The 22,760-nt window shown below is 35.1% G+C and overlaps 1 protein-coding gene across 2 annotated transcripts in view; it reads right to left on the minus strand.

The window, feature by feature from the left end:
- Nucleotides 1-22,533, minus strand: part of pbx3a (pre-B-cell leukemia homeobox 3a) — a 61,998-nt gene extending 39,465 nt beyond the window's left edge. For both annotated transcript variants that reach the window (XM_048188034.1, XM_048188033.1), the window contains exons 1-2: nt 21,807-22,533; nt 20,213-20,286 (exon numbers count right to left, since the gene is read on the minus strand). In XM_048188034.1, the coding sequence (XP_048043991.1) occupies nt 20,213-20,286; nt 21,807-21,982 (250 nt within the window). In that variant the 5' untranslated portion in view covers nt 21,983-22,533. The remainder of the gene's footprint in view (nt 1-20,212; nt 20,287-21,806) is intronic.
- Between the last annotated feature and the right edge of the window lie 227 nt (nt 22,534-22,760).

Below are 22,760 nucleotides of genomic sequence, written 5' to 3' on the forward strand. Positions count from 1 at the left end.
TTCACCTTGGCTCTGGTGCTTTTCTTGGCATCACCTAAAAGCAGTCTTTGTTCCCTTGTTCTAGATGAAAGAATCAATCCCTGACAGCTACCATACAGGTGAGACAACAACCTAAGAGAAACCAAGACTGTTCGCTTCAGGGACGAAGGTGTTTGTATTTGTGTTTGCTGCGGAACTGGAATGTAGAGAGAGTTTCTGCTGCTGAATATTGCCGACAAAAGATGCCTTGCAATTTTCAAGGAACTAAAGCATTTATATTGTTGCTTACAAGACATTAAAAAGTCTCATTGAAAATGATTTATTTTTTACAACCTGCTGATTGCGTGCATAAAGATAAAAATGCTTTGGTGGAATCCGGCTTGTCCCGTAGATGGTCTGCTCGCACGCTTTAACCTAACGCACGAGCTGATCCGTTTCCTCGCTAGAGAAGCGTTCAGTTTTTCCGCTTGCAAATTCTGCCATCTAAATAGCGAATCCGCCATGGTGCGAGCGCAACTGGCTTTTAAAGGGAATGGGAGATGACACTCTGATTGGTTTATTGCACGTTACGCCCAACACACACCCATTACTCATTAACAGACTAGGGACAACCCTTTTAGACCCTGTGCCGGGCACGTCTAACATTTTTTCTGTCGTTAAACTCGCAAAAGAGGATTCAAGCATGTCCTAAGTGCGCTTGCGCCGTACGCTTTAGACCATGCACTTAGATCGATAAAATAGGTCCCTATGCCTTCTTCATTGGCTTCACGTGAACGTCTACTCTGCACTCAAACACAGTAGTTGTAGCTGAGGCCTGAAAAAGTTTGGTTCATGTTGTCAACATGTCAAGAAGACACCATTTCCTGCGTGGCAAATCCACTGTGATGCAATTAAAGAAAATGAGGACTCGCATTGGAATTGATACGGAAAAACCAACACCATCGTAACTGTTTGTGTCACTGTGTATAAAGTTCTGAGGAAGATCTGGAGCAGCTGAAATTCAGATATGATAATGGCCTTTTAGTTTAAATGGTAAATCAATCACAACAGACTGGTCTGTCTGACCAATCAGAGCAGAGTAGGCTCAAGGAAGGGAGGGGTTTAGAGACACTGAATCTTCAAACTGTTGCTCACCTGTCTAATAAAACACATAATATATTAAAGCTAATAAATTTAATAAATTTGGACCCTCAAACTTCACGTCTCCGAGCAGTTCATGACACATATGAATCCAGTACCAGTTTTATAGAAAGGCTTTTATCAGGGATATAAGTTTCTTCAGATGCCTACAATGTTGATGTAATATTCCATTAATTTTAAAGGGGTCCTTGATTTCAGTTTTGTGACTTTAGCGTGTAATGTTGCTGTTTGAGAATAAACAACATCTGCAGCAACATCTGTTGTTAACATGCTGTCATTTTACGCCGGACTGCTTCACAAACGAGGATCAATTCAATGCTGGATTTGCACAAAAGATTAACATGACGGCACATGCTAGTCGATGAGTTGAATCAACTCCACAGCAACTACATAAATTTATCCACTAACCATTCAGAAACGTCCAGTTTCATTCTAAAAGTTGTAACTTCTTCCTGAGTCTCTCCATTAGTGTCGACTCCGGTTTGAACAATGTAAGGCTGAACACCGTTACTGACAATCCTCATTTTGTCTGCGTGAGATTCTCCAGCTTTGTTGTTGTAGAGCAACTGAAGCATGAGCTGTTAAAGCTCCGCCCTCTTCTGGAAAGGGGGCTGGGAGCAGCAGCTCATTTGCATTTAAAGGGACACACACAAAAGGGCGTGTTTTTGTTCACTCCCAAATAGGGGGTTTTCTGTTTGGTATTTTGAGCTGAAACTTCACAGACACATTCTGGAGACACCAGAGACTTATATTACATCTTGTGAAAGGGGCATTATAGGTCCCCTTTAATAAAGCAAGAAGCCTTCAAGTGCCTGATGAAAGTCTCTAGTTTACAATTGCCAAATGAGCAACTTGGCGCATTAGTAAAGACTGTGTGTTCACAGGTTCTTCAGCCAGCATTTACAGTTGAAACTAACAGAGAAGGTTTTTAAAAAGTTGCATTACAGCAGTAGTCTAAAACAATGTTTCAATCTGATTTTAGGTTAACATTTATTTTCCCTGCATACATACTCGTCCGGTCTTTCTCACTTCCTCTCCGTGAGATATCATAAATTAAGACAGGTAATTTCTCCAGAGTGTTATCTATCATACAGAAATATGCTGTGTGTGAAGTGGACTAATTCATTATGACTGTGTGTGATATATAACAGCCACTCAAGAGTACAGGAGAGCAATTAAACCAGTCGAGCAGACATCAGCATCTTAAAACAAACACTATATGAACCAAAGATTTACTGCTACCCTTCAATACCCAAATCAAAATGGAAACGGACTGTTTTAAGTCATGAATTTGACTCTTTCATGAGCATGGGAACAATCCTTATATATATTCTCATGAACTTCATAGGAAGTCTCAACTGTAAGCGTCATAGAAAGTCTCAACATTTTATCTATCTATCTATCTATCTATCTATCTATCTATCTATCTATCTATCTATCTATCTATCTATCTATCTATCTATCTATCTATCTATCTATCTATCTATCTATCTATCTATCTATCTATCTATCTATCGTTCATCAGAGCGTGTTTTCAGACCTCACACACCGGATGCTCAAGGCAGTTGGACACAGTGGTGTATTAGAGGTAAAAAATGATATAAATACTGTTCGGTTTCTCGCACAAACCGATCGTTTCGTGTCTTAGGACATCAATGTGTCGTCACGAGCCGCAGGGTTTCATTTGGATTTGTCTGTGCATGTTTTTTTTACTCTTATAGATTTACTTCCCATTGACATGCATTATACGACTGACAGACGCCAATGGTTGGAGTTAAAAATCATCATTTGTGTTCAACTGAAGAAACAAAGTCACCTACATCTTGGATGCCCTGGGGGTAAACAGATAAACATCAAATTTTAATTTTTGGGTGAACTATCACTTTAAGAGGCTAGTCATCACAAACACCTGTGATTGGTCCATCCTGACCTATGTTGAGTAAAATAACAAGTACCACATGACATCACCTCCTACTGTACTTGCAGGCTGGACAGTTAATTTACACCTGAATAATGACATTAAAATGATAATAGCCTTTGAACTAAAAATACAAAGTAAAAAGTTGCAACAGTAAATTTACTAAATGTTTACATTTCCTGAAGTAAATGTGAAGTTTGTCTGCAAAACTACAATGCTCAGGAGTTGTGGCTAGGTTTTAATATTATTAACTTATTGCGTCATCATAATTTCACCTGAGACAGTTGTGCTTTTAAACAACAAAAATGAGAAACCAATGCACAAATGTTTGCCCTTTACATTGTTGTGTGATCCAAATGTCCTCCAATCATATTTTACCATATTTAGTGTGCAGTACAATTCAATCGCCCTTTGAACAGGAGGCCGCGAGTGAATGTGCATTGATTACTGTAATCTATCACATTACAGTACAACTAAAGGACATATTAGAGCAAGAATACATTCAAATCTTGTTGGTCCGATGACAGCGTTGGCGACAGCACACACTTTATCATGTTAAGATGTTTAAGCGGGAGTCTGAGCAGACGGGAGGTTTCTCTGGGAGCAGCTGCGGCGTCCGGTCGTACTGCGAGTCGGTCACTCCGAGTTGTCAGGTCTGATAAACGAGAGCCGAGCTGTTCAATTTCACATTTCGTCCTCGTCATATCCAGAGCTCGGTGATCATGCGCCACTGACCCGTGGAGGGCGGGCAGGAGGATATTGATAAAACAATTATCTGCTCGCCGCTCATTTGATTTTCTATTTCAATTACCGCCAGCGAGGACGGGAACGGGGAGGATTGCACTATTGATTTTTTTTCCTGTGACAGGAGAGTGCGAGACTCCTTCACAAGCTGCTTTGATGACACCGCAGACGTGTAATAACATGCTGTCCGGTGTCCTTGTGTTGTTTTTAAGTCGCACTTGTTGCAATTATGTGTTTGGGGGAGAAAAGAAAAGATGTTAAATTAATGTGTAAAGGCAAGACACTACAGGAAAACCATTAAGGCACTGGTCAATTTTGAGATTATAGGCTATTTTGCTTCCATAACATGTCTTCTTTCAAATTAGTGCAAAGATCACACCTTTAAGTGTTTATTTTATTACACTTTATGCATTTGAGTCTGTAGATTACAATTTTATAATCTACAGACTTTCAATTACAATACATAGTCAGAAATCTCCACTTCAGCAGCTTTACATAAGCCAGAATCTACCTATATATATTGTGAAGGTTCTTTTCATTGGGGTTTGTTAATATATCATTGACTTGATATGTATTTAATATTTTATTCCTAAAAACATGGTGAAAGTGTTTTTTTTTCTGGCTGTTGACAGCATTTTAAGATTTATGGAGTGACCAAAAAAATATCCAAAATCACCTCTGTAAAAACCTTGAAACAAAATGAAACAAGAATTTTTAAACTGACTTTTTCCAATGTTCAGAATTCTATTTTGGAAATATGATGCATATTTAATTAGATAATGCATTATTTGCATATTTTAACATAAAAATTGGGAAAACTTGCAAATGGACATTTCAAAAGAATAGTCAGTTAAGTCTGGAAGCTTGATTCCACCACTAAATAAAAAATAAAACAGGTAATTGTGATTCTTTTTATCTCACAATTCTGACTTTTCAGATTTTTTTTTCTAACAATTGTGAGTTTATATCTCGCAATTCTGAGAAAAGTCACAGGGCCCTATAATACACCCGGCGCAATGCGACGTAAGGTGCAGCGCAGGTGTGTTTGCTAGTTTGCGTCCGGCGCTGTTCGCGTTTTCCCGTTCAGCACCACGTCCTTAAATTAGTAAATGCATTTGCGCCAGTTAGTGCGCCCATGGGCGCATTGCTATTTTAAGGAGCTGAAAATAGACTGCGCCATAGACCAACTCAAACCTGGTCTAAAGTCTAAAGTCAATGGCGCAATATTTTTTTGTTAGAGCGCGTTGGTAGAAACTGCGCCTCTGGGCGCGTCCACAGTGTGCGTTGACTTTGCTTATTACACACAGGGATGCGCATCACACAAACATGCTTTAACTTCGCGCACGAGCAGATCGGTTTCTTCGCTTGAAAAGCGTTCAGCTTTTCCGCCAACAAATTCCTCCATGTAAATAGCAATCCGCCATGGCGCGAGCGCATCTCGCTCTTAAAGGGAATGGGAGATGACACTCTGATTGGTTTATTGAACGTTACGCCCATTACTCATTAAGAGAATAGGGACAACCTATTTCAAAAATGCGCCCCGGCGCACGGACCGTTTTTCCGTCGTTAAAATAGCAAAATTGGATTTGGACACGCCCTGAGTGCACCTGCGCCGTGCGCTTTACACTTTGCGTTTAGATCGTTAAAATAGGGCCCAATATGTTATAATGTCAGAATTGCGAGATATAAACTCACAACTGCGAGAAATAAATTAAAGTCAGAATTGCGAGTTATAAACACACTTGTGAGAAATAAAGACAGAATTGCGAGTTATAATGTCACAATTGCGAGATATAAACACACTTGCGAGTTATAATGTCAGAATTGCGAGTTATAATGTCACAATTGCGAGATATAAACACACTTGTGAGAAATAAAGACAGAATTGCGAGTTATAATGTCACAATTGCGAGATATAAACACACTTGTGAGAAATAAAGACAGAATTGCGAGTTATAATGTCACAATTGCGAGATATAAACACACTTGTGAGAAATAAAGACAGAATTGCGAGTTATAATGTCAGAATTGCGAGTTATAATGTCACAATTGCGAGATATAAACACACTTGTGAGAAATAAAGACAGAATTGCGAGTTATAATGTCACAATTGCGAGATATAAACACACTTGTGAGAAATAAAGACAGAATTGCGAGTTATAATGTCAGAATTGCGAGATATAAACACTTGTGAGAAATAAAGTCAGAATTGCGAGTTATAATGTCACAATTGCGAGATATCAACACACTTGTGAGAAATAAAGACAGAATTGCGAGTTATAATGTCAGAATTGCGAGATATAAACACTTGTGAGAAATAAAGACAGAATTGCGAGTTATAATGTCACAATTGCGAGATATAAACACTTGTGAGAAATAAAGTCAGAATTGCGAGTTATAATGTCACAATTGCGAGATATAAACACTTGTGAGAAATAAAGTCAGAATTGCGAGTTATAATGTCACAATTGCGAGATATCAACACACTTGTGAGAAATAAAGACAGAATTGCGAGTTATAATGTCAGAATTGCGAGATATAAACACTTGTGAGAAATAAAGACAGAATTGCGAGTTATAATGTCAGAATTGCGAGATATAAACACTTGTGAGAAATAAAGTCAGAATTGCGAGTTATAATGTCACAATTGCGAGATATAAACACTTGTGAGAAATAAAGTCAGAATTGCGAGTTATAATGTCACAATTGCGAGATATCAACACACTTGTGAGAAATAAAGTCAGAATTGCGAGTTATAATGTCACAATTGCGAGATTTAAACACTTGTGAGAAATAAAGACAGAATTGCGAGTTATAATGTCACAATTGCGAGAAATAAATTAAAGTCAGAATTGCGAGTTATAATGTCACAATTGCGAGATATAAACACTTGTGAGAAATAAAGACAGAATTGCGAGTTATAATGTCACAATTGCGAGATATAAACACTTGTGAGAAATAAAGTCAGAATTGCAAGTTATAATGTCAGAATTGCGAGATATCAACACACTTGTGAGAAATAAAGACAGAATTGCGAGTTATAATGTCACAATTGCGAGATATAAACACACTTGTGAGAAATAAAGACAGAATTGCGAGTTATAATGTCACAATTGCGAGATATAAACACACTTGTGAGAAATAAAGACAGAATTGCGAGTTATAATGTCAGAATTGCGAGTTATAATGTCACAATTGCGAGATATAAACACACTTGTGAGAAATAAAGACAGAATTGCGAGTTATAATGTCACAATTGCGAGATATAAACACACTTGTGAGAAATAAAGACAGAATTGCGAGTTATAATGTCAGAATTGCGAGATATAAACACTTGTGAGAAATAAAGTCAGAATTGCGAGTTATAATGTCACAATTGCGAGATATCAACACACTTGTGAGAAATAAAGACAGAATTGCGAGTTATAATGTCAGAATTGCGAGATATAAACACTTGTGAGAAATAAAGACAGAATTGCGAGTTATAATGTCACAATTGCGAGATATAAACACTTGTGAGAAATAAAGTCAGAATTGCGAGTTATAATGTCACAATTGCGAGATATAAACACTTGTGAGAAATAAAGTCAGAATTGCGAGTTATAATGTCACAATTGCGAGATATCAACACACTTGTGAGAAATAAAGACAGAATTGCGAGTTATAATGTCAGAATTGCGAGATATAAACACTTGTGAGAAATAAAGACAGAATTGCGAGTTATAATGTCACAATTGCGAGATATAAACACTTGTGAGAAATAAAGTCAGAATTGCGAGTTATAATGTCACAATTGCGAGATATAAACACTTGTGAGAAATAAAGTCAGAATTGCGAGTTATAATGTCACAATTGCGAGATATCAACACACTTGTGAGAAATAAAGTCAGAATTGCGAGTTATAATGTCACAATTGCGAGATATAAACACACTTGTGAGAAATAAAGACAGAATTGCGAGTTATAATGTCAGAATTGCGAGATATAAACACTTGTGAGAAATAAAGTCAGAATTGCGAGTTATAATGTCACAATTGCGAGATATAAACACTTGTGAGAAATAAAGTCAGAATTGCGAGTTATAATGTCACAATTGCGAGATATCAACACACTTGTGAGAAATAAAGTCAGAATTGCGAGTTATAATGTCACAATTGCGAGATTTAAACACTTGTGAGAAATAAAGACAGAATTGCGAGTTATAATGTCACAATTGCGAGAAATAAATTAAAGTCAGAATTGCGAGTTATAATGTCACAATTGCGAGATATAAACACTTGTGAGAAATAAAGACAGAATTGCGAGTTATAATGTCACAATTGCGAGATATAAACACTTGTGAGAAATAAAGTCAGAATTGCAAGTTATAATGTCAGAATTGCGAGATATCAACACACTTGTGAGAAATAAAGACAGAATTGCGAGTTATAATGTCAGAATTGCGAGATATCAACACACTTGTGAGAAATAAAGTCAGAATTGCAAGTTATAATGTCAGAATTGCGAGATATCAACACACTTGTGAGAAATAAAGACAGAATTGCGAGTTATAATGTCACAATTGCGAGAAATAAATTAAAGTCAGAATTGCGAGTTATAATGTCACAATTGCGAGATATAAACACTTGTGAGAAATAAAGACAGAATTGCGAGTTATAATGTCAGAATTGCGAGATATAAACACTTGTGAGAAATAAAGTCAGAATTGCAAGTTATAATGTCAGAATTGCGAGATATCAACACACTTGTGAGAAATAAAGACAGAATTGCGAGTTATAATGTCAGAATTGCGAGATATCAACACACTTGTGAGAAATAAAGTCAGAATTGCAAGTTATAATGTCAGAATTGCGAGATATCAACACACTTGTGAAAAATAAAGACAGAATTGCGAGTTATAATGTCACAATTGCGAGAAATAAATTAGTCAGAATTGCGAGTTATAATGTCACAATTGCGAGATATAAACACTTGTGAGAAATAAAGTCAGAATTGCAAGTTATAATGTCAGAATTGCGAGATATCAACACACTTGTGAGAAATAAAGACAGAATTGCGAGTTATAATGTCACAATTGCGAGAAATAAATTAAAGTCAGAATTGCGAGTTATAATGTCACAATTGCGAGATATAAACACTTGTGAGAAATAAAGTCAGAATTGCAAGTTATAATGTCAGAATTGCGAGATATCAACACACTTGTGAGAAATAAAGACAGAATTGCGAGTTATAATGTCAGAATTGCGAGATATCAACACACTTGTGAGAAATAAAGTCAGAATTGCAAGTTATAATGTCAGAATTGCGAGATATCAACACACTTGTGAGAAATAAAGACAGAATTGCGAGTTATAATGTCACAATTGCGAGATATAAACACTTGTGAGAAATAAAGTCAGAATTGCAAGTTATAATGTCAGAATTGCGAGATATCAACACACTTGTGAGAAATAAAGACAGAATTGCGAGTTATAATGTCAGAATTGCGAGATATCAACACACTTGTGAGAAATAAAGACAGAATTGCAAGTTATAATGTCAGAATTGCGAGATATCAACACACTTGTGAGAAATAAAGTCAGAATTGCGAGTTATAATGTCAGAATTGCGAGATATCAACACACTTGTGAGAAATAAAGTCAGAATTGCGAGTTATAATGTCAGAATTGCGAGATATCAACACACTTGTGAGAAATAAAGTCAGAATTGCGAGTTATAATGTCAGAATTGCGAGATATCAACACACTTGTGAGAAATAAAGACAGAATTGCGAGTTATAATGTCAGAATTGCGAGATATCAACACACTTGTGAGAAATAAAGACAGAATTGCGAGTTATAATGTCAGAATTGCGAGATATCAACACACTTGTGAGAAATAAAGTCAGAATTGCAAGTTATAATGTCAGAATTGCGAGATATCAACACACTTGTGAGAAATAAAGACAGAATTGCGAGTTATAATGTCAGAATTGCGAGATATCAACACACTTGTGAGAAATAAAGTCAGAATTGCAAGTTATAATGTCAGAATTGCGAGATATCAACACACTTGTGAGAAATAAAGACAGAATTGCGAGTTATAATGTCAGAATTGCGAGATATCAACACACTTGTGAGAAATAAAGTCAGAATTGCAAGTTATAATGTCAGAATTGCGAGATATCAAAACACTTGTGAGAAATAAAGACAGAATTGCGAGTTATAATGTCACAATTGCGAGATATAAACACTTGTGAGAAATAAAGTCAGAATTGCAAGTTATAATGTCAGAATTGCGAGATATCAACACACTTGTGAGAAATACATGATGTCAGAATTGTGATATAAACTCACAACAATTGTGAGAAATAAATTCAGAATTATGAGTTATAATGTCACATTGCAAAATATAAACTCACAATTGCGAGAAATGAAGTCAGAATAGCGAGTTATAATGTCACAATTATGAGATATAAACACACTTGTGAGAAATAAAGTCAGAATTGCGAGTTTTAATGTCACAATTGCGAGATATGAACTCACAATTGCGAGAAATAAATTAAAGTCAGAATTGCAAGTTATAATGTCAGAATTGCGATATAAACTCACAACAATTGTGAGAAATAAATTCAGAATTACGAGTTATAATGTCACATTGCAAAATATAAACTCACAATTGCGAGAAATGAAGTCAGAATAGCGAGTTATAATGTCACAATTATGAGATTATGAGCTAATGAATAATCATTGCAAAAAGAAAAGAAAAGAAAAGAAAAATGCCTGCATAGTCTAATAATCATCAGATTAGTTATCAAAATAAGAATTATGCCAGGTACACACTGCACGATTTTAGCCCTGATTCTCACTCGGCGACAGTTTTGTGGAAATTGCCGACAAATGCCTGAAATCGGAGGCAAATAGATGCTCGTTCATGTGAGTGACAATCGCATGGTGTGTATGATCAAACAAGGGCTAGGTTAAATAAAAATGTGTTCTTCATCCTACTCCTGAGTTTGCACTGAATGTTTAATGTATGTAATTATTTTGAAAGTTTTATTATTTTTTGATGAATTTGTGCAAGCGCAAATAAAGTAAAGTAATAAAGTAAAGTAAAGAACATTCAGCTACTGTATTTGATCATGTCCACCGTGAGATTCCCAGGAGGCTCTATTGACACGACTGACAGACAGTCATAAACCAAACCTGCTAAACAAAGATATAAAAGACATGCGATGATAAAAGACAAGGGAAAAGAGAAGTGCACTGTGGGAAAATCGAGTCCAGTGCAAAGAACTGATGAAGTCTTTCTTTTAACAAACCAGGGTGATCTCAACCATATCCACATACTGACAGCATGTATACTATAAAAGTTTTTTATGCATGTACAGCTTTAAAGGTCTAAAAATGTTTCAAATCCATGGTCTGAACTGGAATTGCATATGTTTGTGTGTCATAAGGGATTCGATCCGTCTCCAAAAATCACGCAAAACAGAATGATATAAAGTCAGAAGATGGTGAATGCATTAACTGTGTTATATGCTGAAGTCTAATTTATTATAGATTCAATAAAATCAGCCTTTAAATTGACTGTAAACCACAAAGGATTTGTAAGCATTTGTATGTCTCTAGGGTTTACGTTATAGATGCTGTAAATTTGTTGATATCGAATGATGTTGTGTCTATCCAAACGTATGAAAATGTATGTGTGCTAGAATGAATATGAATACCTGCTAATGAGATTACATGAACAAACACATGCATTGCAGAATATAGGAAGTTTTGGGCCGTTTTGCTTTGTGGCAATTTTTAAGCTTCAATTTGTTGTCTTATTGTCTCACCTCTGAAAAATGAAGTATACCAACTTCCAAAATGGTTATGAATAAAATATCAGTTTCTTCTCCTCAGCAGCAAATGAGGGTTACTTGCCTTGTTAAGGCAGAGAAAATGCTGATTAAATTTTCATTTCACTGCAGTCTTTTTGCACCACACTTTCTGCTGTGAAATATCTGATGAACGCTGGACGAGGGTCATGTGTATCAGAGCGGAAACTGCATGTCTGTGACTACTGAGACTGGTCATTTTATAAGAAACTTTACTTTAAAGCCATATCTGTCTTGTTTTTCTTATTGGAAGAGCACAAATAAAATGTCTCTACTAAATGACTAATAGAAATAGGTATTGTGGGAAATCACCCCTTTCTGTGACATCACTAGACTCTGTAAACAAACAAACAAACAAACAAAAAAGTTAGGGGAGTGGACATTTTTATCAGAAAGCATCTCTGCCTGTCAATCATTGCTAACATGTCTTTGGAGGGCCACTATACATATATATATATGTATAGCATATATAGCATTTTTTACAAGCATTTTGGAGAACAATTGCATTTTTGCAGAAAAAAACATTATTTTAAATTCAGAAACAGAAAATGTCCAGTACAAAAGTGAATGCTAGCTAACTTATTGTTAGAAAGTCAAAGGCTTATACTCTTTTCTTCAAAAAAGTGAAAAAGTAAGAAAAGTTACACATATCAAAAATCCACATTGTCAATTTATAACTAATATCCATGTGATCAAGGCCACTTATTCATGGATTGAGATAAAAGCTTAATTTTGCAAGAAGTTGTCAAAAGTGGCCCTAATTTAAGAATCACCAATATCAAACTTTATATTATATTAAATATTAACATTTTCTTAAAGTATGGCAGAGTAGCCAAACATAATAGCACTTACAATAAGTTCCAGTTTTAAATCATAAAGAATGACCCATAAAGATTTAACTCAAGCAAAATGAAGGAATTTCTTTAACGTTTGAATAGTATTTCTATCGTGCACCTGGAATAAAATGCAGAATACACCTGCAGTGCCATGAATGAAAAAATGCACGCACACAACTTCCTGATGCATATGAAAAAAAGAGGAACCGGCCTTGTGTGAAAGTCACAGACATGATGGCTTGAGCAACCCGACTCGTGTTATATTTTCTCTATATAAAATATACAACCCTTCCCTCTCAGGCTTTTATCCCATGTGGAAAAATTATGGATGACTGCAGATCACAAATGGCACTCATATCGCATGCATGTCACAGGGGAAATGTAAAATATTAAAATAGACGAGGTGTGTGTGTTGGGGGGGAGGGGGGCATTTACTTTAGGGAAATGAAAAATTAATGCAGCGATACTTTAGATCAGTTTAGTTAACCTGTCGAAAGTGCAAGGTTGTGCTGACAGACCAAAATCAGTGTCACATCTGTCAGGTGGTCTTGACAACAGACTGGCAAACATTTAATTTTTCTTCATCATTTTTGCTTAATGTCTTTTAATCATGGTGTTTAGGTGATTTTTACTGTAGGTGATTTTTTCTTCCTCAGTATTTTTCTCTTGTTTCAAGTTCAAATACCTAAACATTCTTAAATCAAGATACATTTACTCAAGAATCAAAATTACCTTAAGATCTTTAAAGTCTTTCCTTTAAAAAACACTGGGTTAAATTAACCCAAGTTGGGTTGAAAATGTGCAAACCAGTCAATTGGGTTGTTTTAACCCAGTGGTTGGGTTAAATGTTTGCCCAACCTGCTGGGTAGTTTTATTTAACTCAAATATTGTTTAAAAATTACTGTATTGCTTGCTTAAAATGAGCCCAAAGTATGCTGGAAATGAACATTTATTAATATGTTTAATAAATAAACATTTCTTAATAAGTTTAATGAATAATAATGAAACAATAAACAATTATTAAATTGCTTATTAATAAATGTTCACCTTTTGATTATTATTGTTGCCTCTAGTAATTATGTGTCTGATTTTTAATTTCCAACCTATTTTGTGTTCATTTTAAACCAGCCATATAGTCATTTTTAAACAATAGTTGGGTTAAATAAAACTACCCAGCCGCTGGGTTTGTCCATTTTCAACCCAACTTGGGTTGTTTTTAACCCAGAATTTTTTAGAGTGTTGTTTTCTGAAAAATGTATTCAAATGAAGTGAGTCCATGCTTAAAACAAGAAAATATATCTGCCAATGGAGTCAGAAAAATAAACTTAATCTAAAGGGAAAACAAGATTATTTTTCTGACCCCATTGGCAGATATTTTTTCTTGTTTTAAGCATGAAGTCACTTAATTTTCTTTCATCTTTTTTTTTTTTTTTTTCAGAAAACAAGGCTTAATATCTTAATTTTGCTTCTCAAGTAAATGTATCTTGATTTAAGAATCTTTAGGTATTTGCGCTGGAAAACAAGACAAAAATACTGACGAAGAAACTAAAGGTACAAAAGCTGTCACTGGGGTGCTATCTTTTCAAAAGGTACCTTATTTACTCCTAAAAGGTACATATTAGTACCTAAATTGTACACATTAATACCTTTTGAAAGGGTATCACCCTAATGACTGTAACGTGTATGTTCTGCTTTGGTTTAGTTTTCACTGTTTCGTGTTCTGGTTTGCCTGTGTTCATCGTTCATTTGGCTTATTAGTTTCCATGGTTATTAATTAGTTCCACACACCTGTTTCTGTTCAGCTGATTACCACTCTTTGGCTGTGTCAGAAATCGTCCCCTATACCCTTAAATAGGGCACTATTTGAGGGGACAGCCATTTGTAGTGGTGTCCGAAACCATAATGGACGCTATCGAGTGCACTCATTCAATCCCACAATGCACCACAATAACAAGTGTACAATCGATGTACACTCAACGGCTAAAGAATACCCATAATGCACTGTGACGGTCGCGCCAAATGAATTCCAGTGTCTGACCAGAAGATGGCGCCTGCAGCTGAAAAATCAATCCATCCATTTTCCAACCGCTGGTCCAATGTGGGTTCGGCGTAATATCATACAGGTATAAATTCCTTTTTAAATGATTATTAAAGGATTTAATTAAGGTTAATACATAGTTTCCATGACAGAGTTCAAGATAAATCTTTTCATTACTGCTGGAGCTGCCAGTTTGCTAAGTTTCACCTATGAAATGCTTCACAAACAAAGTTGTACGATACTTTTTTGTCGTTATTTTTAGCACTAGGTCAGTTTCTTTTACTAATATCTTCAAAACTAACAATTCTTTTGCTTTTAAAAGATCTGTAATTTTTCTTCATAAAAGACAATGCACTAACATGTACTTACTCAAAATGCATTGACATTAGCTGAACCGAGCACATTAGCTCAAGAAATGTACATTGTGCTTTTAGTTCTACACTGACATAGAAAGTACATAAGCAGGGAAGGAACGCCGGGGATTTAAATCAATTATGCTCCATTCTCGTGTCCATTTTCCAGGCCACTGATCCATGCCGCCCGTCTCTGACAGTCCTCCACAGCCTACAGGGTAAGCAAGCTGAACACAACCTGCCTGGGCTGAGAGAGTGTAATGATCCACCCACCACAGTCAAGCACATCTTAACCACTGTGCAGCCCAGTTAATTGCACAACTCGCTGCGATAGTGAAGGAGAACAGGAACAGCAGCGAATGCACAGAGAATATGTGTGCATAAACACTATGATTGACAGATTCAGATGCACATATTCATAATCGTATTTAGGTCACTTTTTTAGTCATGTTCATGGTTTTCTAATACTTTATTATGACAGTGCACTTCATAATGCCAACATATTAGAAATATTGAAATGGTGATTATTGCATTTAGTGGTGCTGCATAATACCTCAAATTAAGGGCCAGATTTACTAAATGGGGCAAATTAGCGTAAGAACGCATTTCCAAAAAAGCACAGATGAGAGTGGAAAGTTGTGCGCGTAATCTAATGCAAATTAAAAAATACAGACACAGCTGGATAATTTCCATAATAATCAACGCAATCTACCAAGAGCAGCGCAAATTAGTGTCTGGTTTAAGACATGCTTTTTTGGGCGGTAAATAATGGCACAAATACCAGTAAATTGACTAGCGCAAACCTTAGTAAATCACCTTGCATGATTCATCTAAATACTCTCCTCCTATAAATTTTGCGTCTGAAAGGGAAACTCCAACAAGGTCAGCCACAAAAATAACCCTGTCCACGCCTTTTCAGCGCTAATTTTTTATTGGATGTCTTTAGTAAATCCTGACAGTTGTTATTTAACACCAAAAGAGGGTTTACGCTGGTGCAAGCTGTTAGTAAATCTGGTCCTTGGTGTCTTACTAAAGAGAGCTTCCCTAAAAGGAAACAGTCTCAGAACTTCAGCTAAATGTTCTGGCAAGGTTTTTCTCAAATTTATGAACAAACGTTTTTCCAGTAAAGTTAACAGAACATTCGTTCAACATTATCTGGTCTTTAATAATGTTCTCAAAACGTTAGCACAATTTTTTTTATATACATCGTTCATGGGAAGTTTTTTCTGGTTGTGTGTCTAACATTTTTTAAATGTTACTGCTTGTTTCAGAATGTTCAGACTGAGAACATTCAAAAGAACATTCCCATAATATTTGAAGAATGATAAAATGGAATGTTTCCTTATCATTCACATAAACAAGATTTAACATTTTAGATGTTTTGAACATTTGGAGAACATTCAGAAATAATGTTAACTTACTATAATAGGAACTGTAGAAAAATATTCTTAGAAGATATTTTTGTAAGCTGGGTTTGTGGTTACATTTTTTAAGCAAAGTGACTTTTTTTTAATTACAATTTAAACTGAAATTTGTAACATTATCAACCATATGGCAACACCCTGGAAAGCTTAGCATGTGATCCATTCACATTTTCTTAAGAAAATGCAAAAATTTGCAAAAAAAAAAAAGTGTTGCAACTACTACTTTTCCATTTATAAACCTTAAATAACGTGTCTTATTGAAGAGAGGTTTGTTGTTAAATTTCTAAGAAAATGTACTTTTTTATAGGGGTCATACACAGAAAAAAAGGGTTTAAAATTGTACCTTTAGGGGTACAACAGCTTGTCACTGGGGCAGAAAAATGTCCTTTTAAGGGTACTGCCCCAGTGACAAGCTGTTGTACCCCTAAATGTACAATTTTAACCCCCTTTTTTTCTGTGTGTATGATGCTATTTTAAAAGTTCATTATTTTGATTATTGGGTGTAATAGAATAGCTTAACATGCTTTAATGTACAAAAAAACATTATTTTTCACATACTGTACATTATTGCAGCTCCTCTATTCCAAGTCTATCTGAAACACACTGATTTCTACAAAGCCCCTCCTACCGAAAAGCTCAGAGTGTTCTGATTGGCCAGCAGATCAAGTGCATTGTGATTGAACAAACATCTCAAGCATGTGTCGGAAATGTAACCCCCCTTACCATAATTGCGAGCTTCAGCTTCCAAGGCTTCTAAAGCATTTATAAACACACACTTAATAACAATGTCATCGGTTTCACCGTTTCAGTTTGAGTCTGATGCGGATTCTTAAAATGCGGATAATCAAGCTGAATGGATCACAACCAACTTTGCAACATCACTTGAGCAGAACATTTCACAGTGTGAAAGAGGCGTTCTCCCAGGTTTGCTGTACACAAGCAAGCTTTTGGGTTGTACTGCTCAGCTTTATAAATGAATCTTAATCTCTGCTTAACATCTAAAAGTAAAAGTGGTTTTGCTTTCGCATCCAAACAGACAGCATGACAACAGCACTTCAATTCCTCGCCTTCTTTCTTTGCGTATGCCTTTGGGTGGGCATTATGCTAATATTTCACATTGTGACATGGACGTTTGAGGAAGTAATATCAGGACTTCGTTCAAGGCGTTTTAGGCAGGTCTGGAGCAGGTCTGGAGCAGCTTTGTAGATTGTATACATGCACAAACAGACACATTACACAGTAAAGAAAAGGAAAACATTGAAAAGCATCATATGATCCCCTTAAAAAAATGACAATTTTAACTGAACGAGGGAGCCGATCCACATCTAGAAACCAGAATATCATAGATATCAGGCCAGCAACCACCCAGAACACCTTGCAACCTCATAGCAATGCACTTACAAACATTATCATATCATATAGCATCAACTTGAAAAGCTCATGTGCATGTTCTTAAGAAAATGCTAAAATGTTGTTGCAGCTACTGCTTTACCGTTCATAAACCTCTAACAAACCACTTTCTGCATGACTATTATCTCTATTGCTAACACAACAGCCTGCATCAATGTTTATGTAGATATTTATTTAAATTTTGTTATATTTTATAGTTTCTTCTAATTCAGTTTTATTGCCCAAATAGGCATATAATATTCATCCTGATTTATTTCACTCATTAGCTCTGTCAGATTGCGTCAATACTAAAATGCCCCCTGTAGACTTCAGAAGCGCTTACTTAATATAAAACACGTCTGTAAATCAACCTAATGAATCAAATGCAATTGCTTTGCTTTACTTAAAGCTGACAATTGATTTTGCAGAATGAGAGATGCATATTTACAAATATGCATGCACTGCAAAAAATGTGTTTGTGAAAATATTCAGTGTTGACAGGGGAGTTGCTCACTACCATGGCAATGTCAGAATGTTTACGGCGCTGGCACTGAAGCCCGCTGTCATGACTAAGGAATGTTTTGTGCTATTTCTACACAACCAATTGCCCCACAGAGTTCACCAATTAATTTCTATGGCTTTCCAAAGCATTTGTGATTATGGCATAGGGATTTTTAATTATTTCATAGATTACACTTAAAAAGAAATATAAAGCCAGTTAAATATTGTAAAGCTGGGCATACCTAGAAAAAAATCACTATAGCTATTTGATGTTTCCATGACTGATTTTACTTATTTCCATGACTTTTCCAGGCCTGATATTTTCTGATACATCCAGGTTTGTCCTGACCCTGGGAACTAGAGAGGCATGATACTGCATAAATTGATGATTTTCCACCTTAGATTCACCGATATGAAAATTTTGGCCAATACCAATAACCGATATGAAAGCTGATATCCGATATATTGTACTTAGATAAATCTAAGTCAAAGTTTTTATGTAATTTTTGAGAGCCTGATTACAAAAACAAAAGTTTCACCATTAAAAGTCATGTCCCAAGCACACAATTATAATGTTTTCATTATAATATTATGTAGCCTATATGACAGACTTGCGCTGTATATTGTACTTAACTTTTTTCCCTTTTTGAAGTGATTTCAATCAAGCATATTTCAAACAATTCAAAACCATAACGGCGAACAGTGCACATCTGAAGTGTTTCAGCTGGAGGAAATAATCCTTTATTTATCAGCTTTAATATATCGGCCCAATTTTCTTAACAAAAAACAAACAAACATATATCGGCAGATACCGATATGGTTGCCGATATATCGTGCATCCCTAGCAAAAATGGTTACTTCAGACTTACAAACATGAACATTAGGCTACTAAACAAAAGAACATGTCATTTAACCTAGTTCTGACTTTTTTTTTTTTTGCTTCAGCCTAAAAAAAAACAATAAAAAAGTAAGAAGCATGTGAATCAAAACATAGAAATACATGTAAATCAAATTGTAAATATGTAAATTAAAAGGTTACATAAAATATCTTAAACCATTTAAAGGTAGTATGACATACCTAAAAAAAAAAACAGTAAAGTGATGACTAAACATCATCATTTTTACGAATTTTACAAACAAATTTTATTGTAGGGTTTTTACATCAGCCTACAAATATTTCTTAATTTGAAAGAATTATTAATAAACAAATCGATTTAATGAATGATTAAATTACTCAGCTATGTTTCGTTCCCAAATGAATCAGTGTTTTTAAACGAGTTGGTTGAATTAATGATTCAATACACAATCTCTTGCAAATTGACAGGCAGGCAGGATCCTATCATTGCATTCGGACCAAATGCAATGATTGGACGGACATTTTTTGGTCCTGAGACTTCCACAGAAGATATATGCACATGTTTTAATATTTAGACCACTTCTATCAGAATTTGAATTGCTATCAGAATTTGAAGAGAGTTTCAACCAGTATATCAAAAGGTGTTTATGAAAAACATTGCCTACCCTACCTTTAAATATCAACATATATCTCAGCATAATCTGAACCTCTCAGAGTAACACGTTGACCTAAAAATGGGGATATTCATTGCACATTCAAAGCTGATGAGCAAAGCATCTACTAGATGCAGATTTTTTAATTTCTGTGTTTCTGCAATGTCTACGTCAACGAGTTGCTCTAAAACATTAAACATGTCTCCAGCCCTCTTATTGTATATATACAGTGCTCTGTTAACACGCAATCAAACTGTATTTTTCCTCAATAGTAGGCCTACTGAAGATATCAACCACACCATTACAAAATACATCATCAGAAAACATTGCATACGCAGCTCATTTACACTTCGGTAAGGAAGCATCTGTCAGTGTAAAAAGCACTATTGTCGGTAATAAACGTGAGCTTCTGTAGCACTGGTGGTGGCTATTGTGAATTTAACAGCGGCCTGTATTGAAGAGCACCATCCGTGCAGGTGTATTATGAGACCGTATTGTGTGAGGCATAAAGGAGCACTTACCTGTTTTCTCTTTGATTTCACAGAGCACGCTGAATAGAGCCGGTTTCATTCTGTGACAGTTCAGCCCATGCTTTCTTTCAAAGAGAAACACAAGTTATTTAGAAGATCATATCATTCACACATGCAGTTAAAATAGTATTTTGCATTAAAGTTCCTCTACTGTGCTTCTAAATATATTTTTCTGATCGCACCTCACAGCAAGTTCAAGCAATGTTTCTCATTTGGAAGCCAACATAAAATATTATGTTTCATGTGGCATGTGTATTTATACAGAGAGCCTACTTTTAATTGATTGTTTGTAAGGGCAAAGGTTTATATAAAACCATACAGTTATGGTTAAACCAACACCAGTGTGGTAAATGTATTATAGTGCATTGATCTCTACATAAGTGGTAGTCTGCAACAAATGAAACTGTATATCTATATTGAATATGTTCTACATTGTTAATATTACTAAATACCAACTGATTTAGGACAGACAACACATAACTGATTTAATGCTTTGTACTTTAGCAGCAAATAATATTTTTGTTTGTTCTGAAAACACTATTTTTCATAAATGTCAGGTTGGGGTAAGTTGTCACTTATGTTTTATCATTTTAAATTTCTGTAGGCCATACTTTATATCATTTTATATATATACATATATATATATATATATATATATATATATATATATGTGTGTGTGTGTGTGTGTATATATGTATGTATATATATATATATATATATATATATATATATATATATATATATATATATATATATATATATATATATATATACACACACACATGCATACATACTCATATATATATATATATATATATGAGTATGTATGTATGTGTGTGTGTATATATATATATATTTAGTGCTGTCAAATGATTCGTCACATCCAAAATAAAAGTTTGTGTTTACATAAATACACACACGCACGTATTTAAGAAATCTTTACATGTATACATATATATATATATATATATATATATATATATATATATATATATATATATATATATATATTTTTTTATAGGCTATTTATATAAAATTTATATTATATATAGATATAAATATTTTATATATAAATATATTTTTGTTAAATATATATGTGCATGTGTGTGTATTTATATATACATAATATACACAGTATGCACACGTATATAACAAACTTTTACTTTGATGCGATTAATCACGATTAATCGTTTATATATATATATATATATATATATATATATATATATATATATATATATATATAGCATGTCGCTGAAAAACCTCTTATAGGCTGTTTAATGACACATTGTGACAACATGCCCCGCTATAGGATGTGTGGCGTGTTAAATGAATTGTATCTTTTTTCCTGGCCAACAGCAGTGAACGTTCTAGTGCCCAATAGATTTTGTATTCAGGACTGTCGAAATTGACTTTTAAAATATATATTTATATAACCACGCTGATAAATATTCACTGGAATAAAAAGTGCATTTTTTGTATTGGCACGGAGCGTGTATTTGCTCCGTGCAAATACACGTTATTGTTGTCATTAATAAAGTGTATTAACATGGACAGCAATGTAAAGTGTCATTGTGGAACTAACTTTGCCTGAGCCTCGTCCAGGCTCTGGTCGGTGATGGTCATGATCTGATGCAGAATGTCTCCGATGTCCTGCTTGTTTCTCGCGTCTGCTCCATCATGAGGCACCGGTAAAGCCACCGGGTGTCCGGCGAGGGTAACACCGCCCAGGGTGTGCATCAGATGACTCTGCTCCTCCATCCTCCGGCTCAAATGACTTTTAATTATTTTTTTTTAATTCCACACGACAGATATTTTGATGTTGTCCTGAATATATCAGCTACATGAAAAAATGATGGATGCGTAAGAGTCCCGAGTTCGCGAAAACAAAAAGTGCTTTAATAAAATGATCCTCTGATTTCCAGTGTCAGAAACAGTCTAGTGCACTTCTTTGATGCTTTGATTGTTCATCATTTACCCCGTTGCAATGTTTCTTCAGCAGTTGCACACTATTATTCCATCCAGTCCAGTGGCAGCTTCTGCAAAACTTCAGAAAATCCACCTCAATTTGATTTTCGTCCTCGAGTCCATCAAAAGAAAATAAATTAGAAATAAAAATGTGATGTATATAAGTTGCACTAAACCCTTGGCGTTCCAGTGTTCTTTCTTGTTGTTGTTGTGTTGAGCTGTTGAATAATACAGACAGGTTGTTAAAAGCACATTCTCCTCTGGATGATCTACAGCAGATGTAATGGCTTGTGAGAATATCCGTGTGGATCGCTGTGTGTGTCTCGTGCACAGCAGCTCCTACTGATGATGTACCCAGTGTTGCACAACAGCGTGCAGACAGTCGGCTCCGCCCACCCGCGGTCTGTGCTCACAACTGCAACATATTTATTTGTATAAAACTTATATTTATACAGTATATGTTATATAATATGAATTATATATAAATATAAATCTATAAATATACATGTATAAATGTAAATATTTCTTACATAAATACATGTATGTGTGTGTATTTATATATACACATAAT

This window comes from Megalobrama amblycephala, linkage group LG4, assembly GCF_018812025.1.
Source record: "Megalobrama amblycephala isolate DHTTF-2021 linkage group LG4, ASM1881202v1, whole genome shotgun sequence".
NCBI classification, from domain to species: domain Eukaryota; kingdom Metazoa; phylum Chordata; class Actinopteri; order Cypriniformes; family Xenocyprididae; genus Megalobrama; species Megalobrama amblycephala.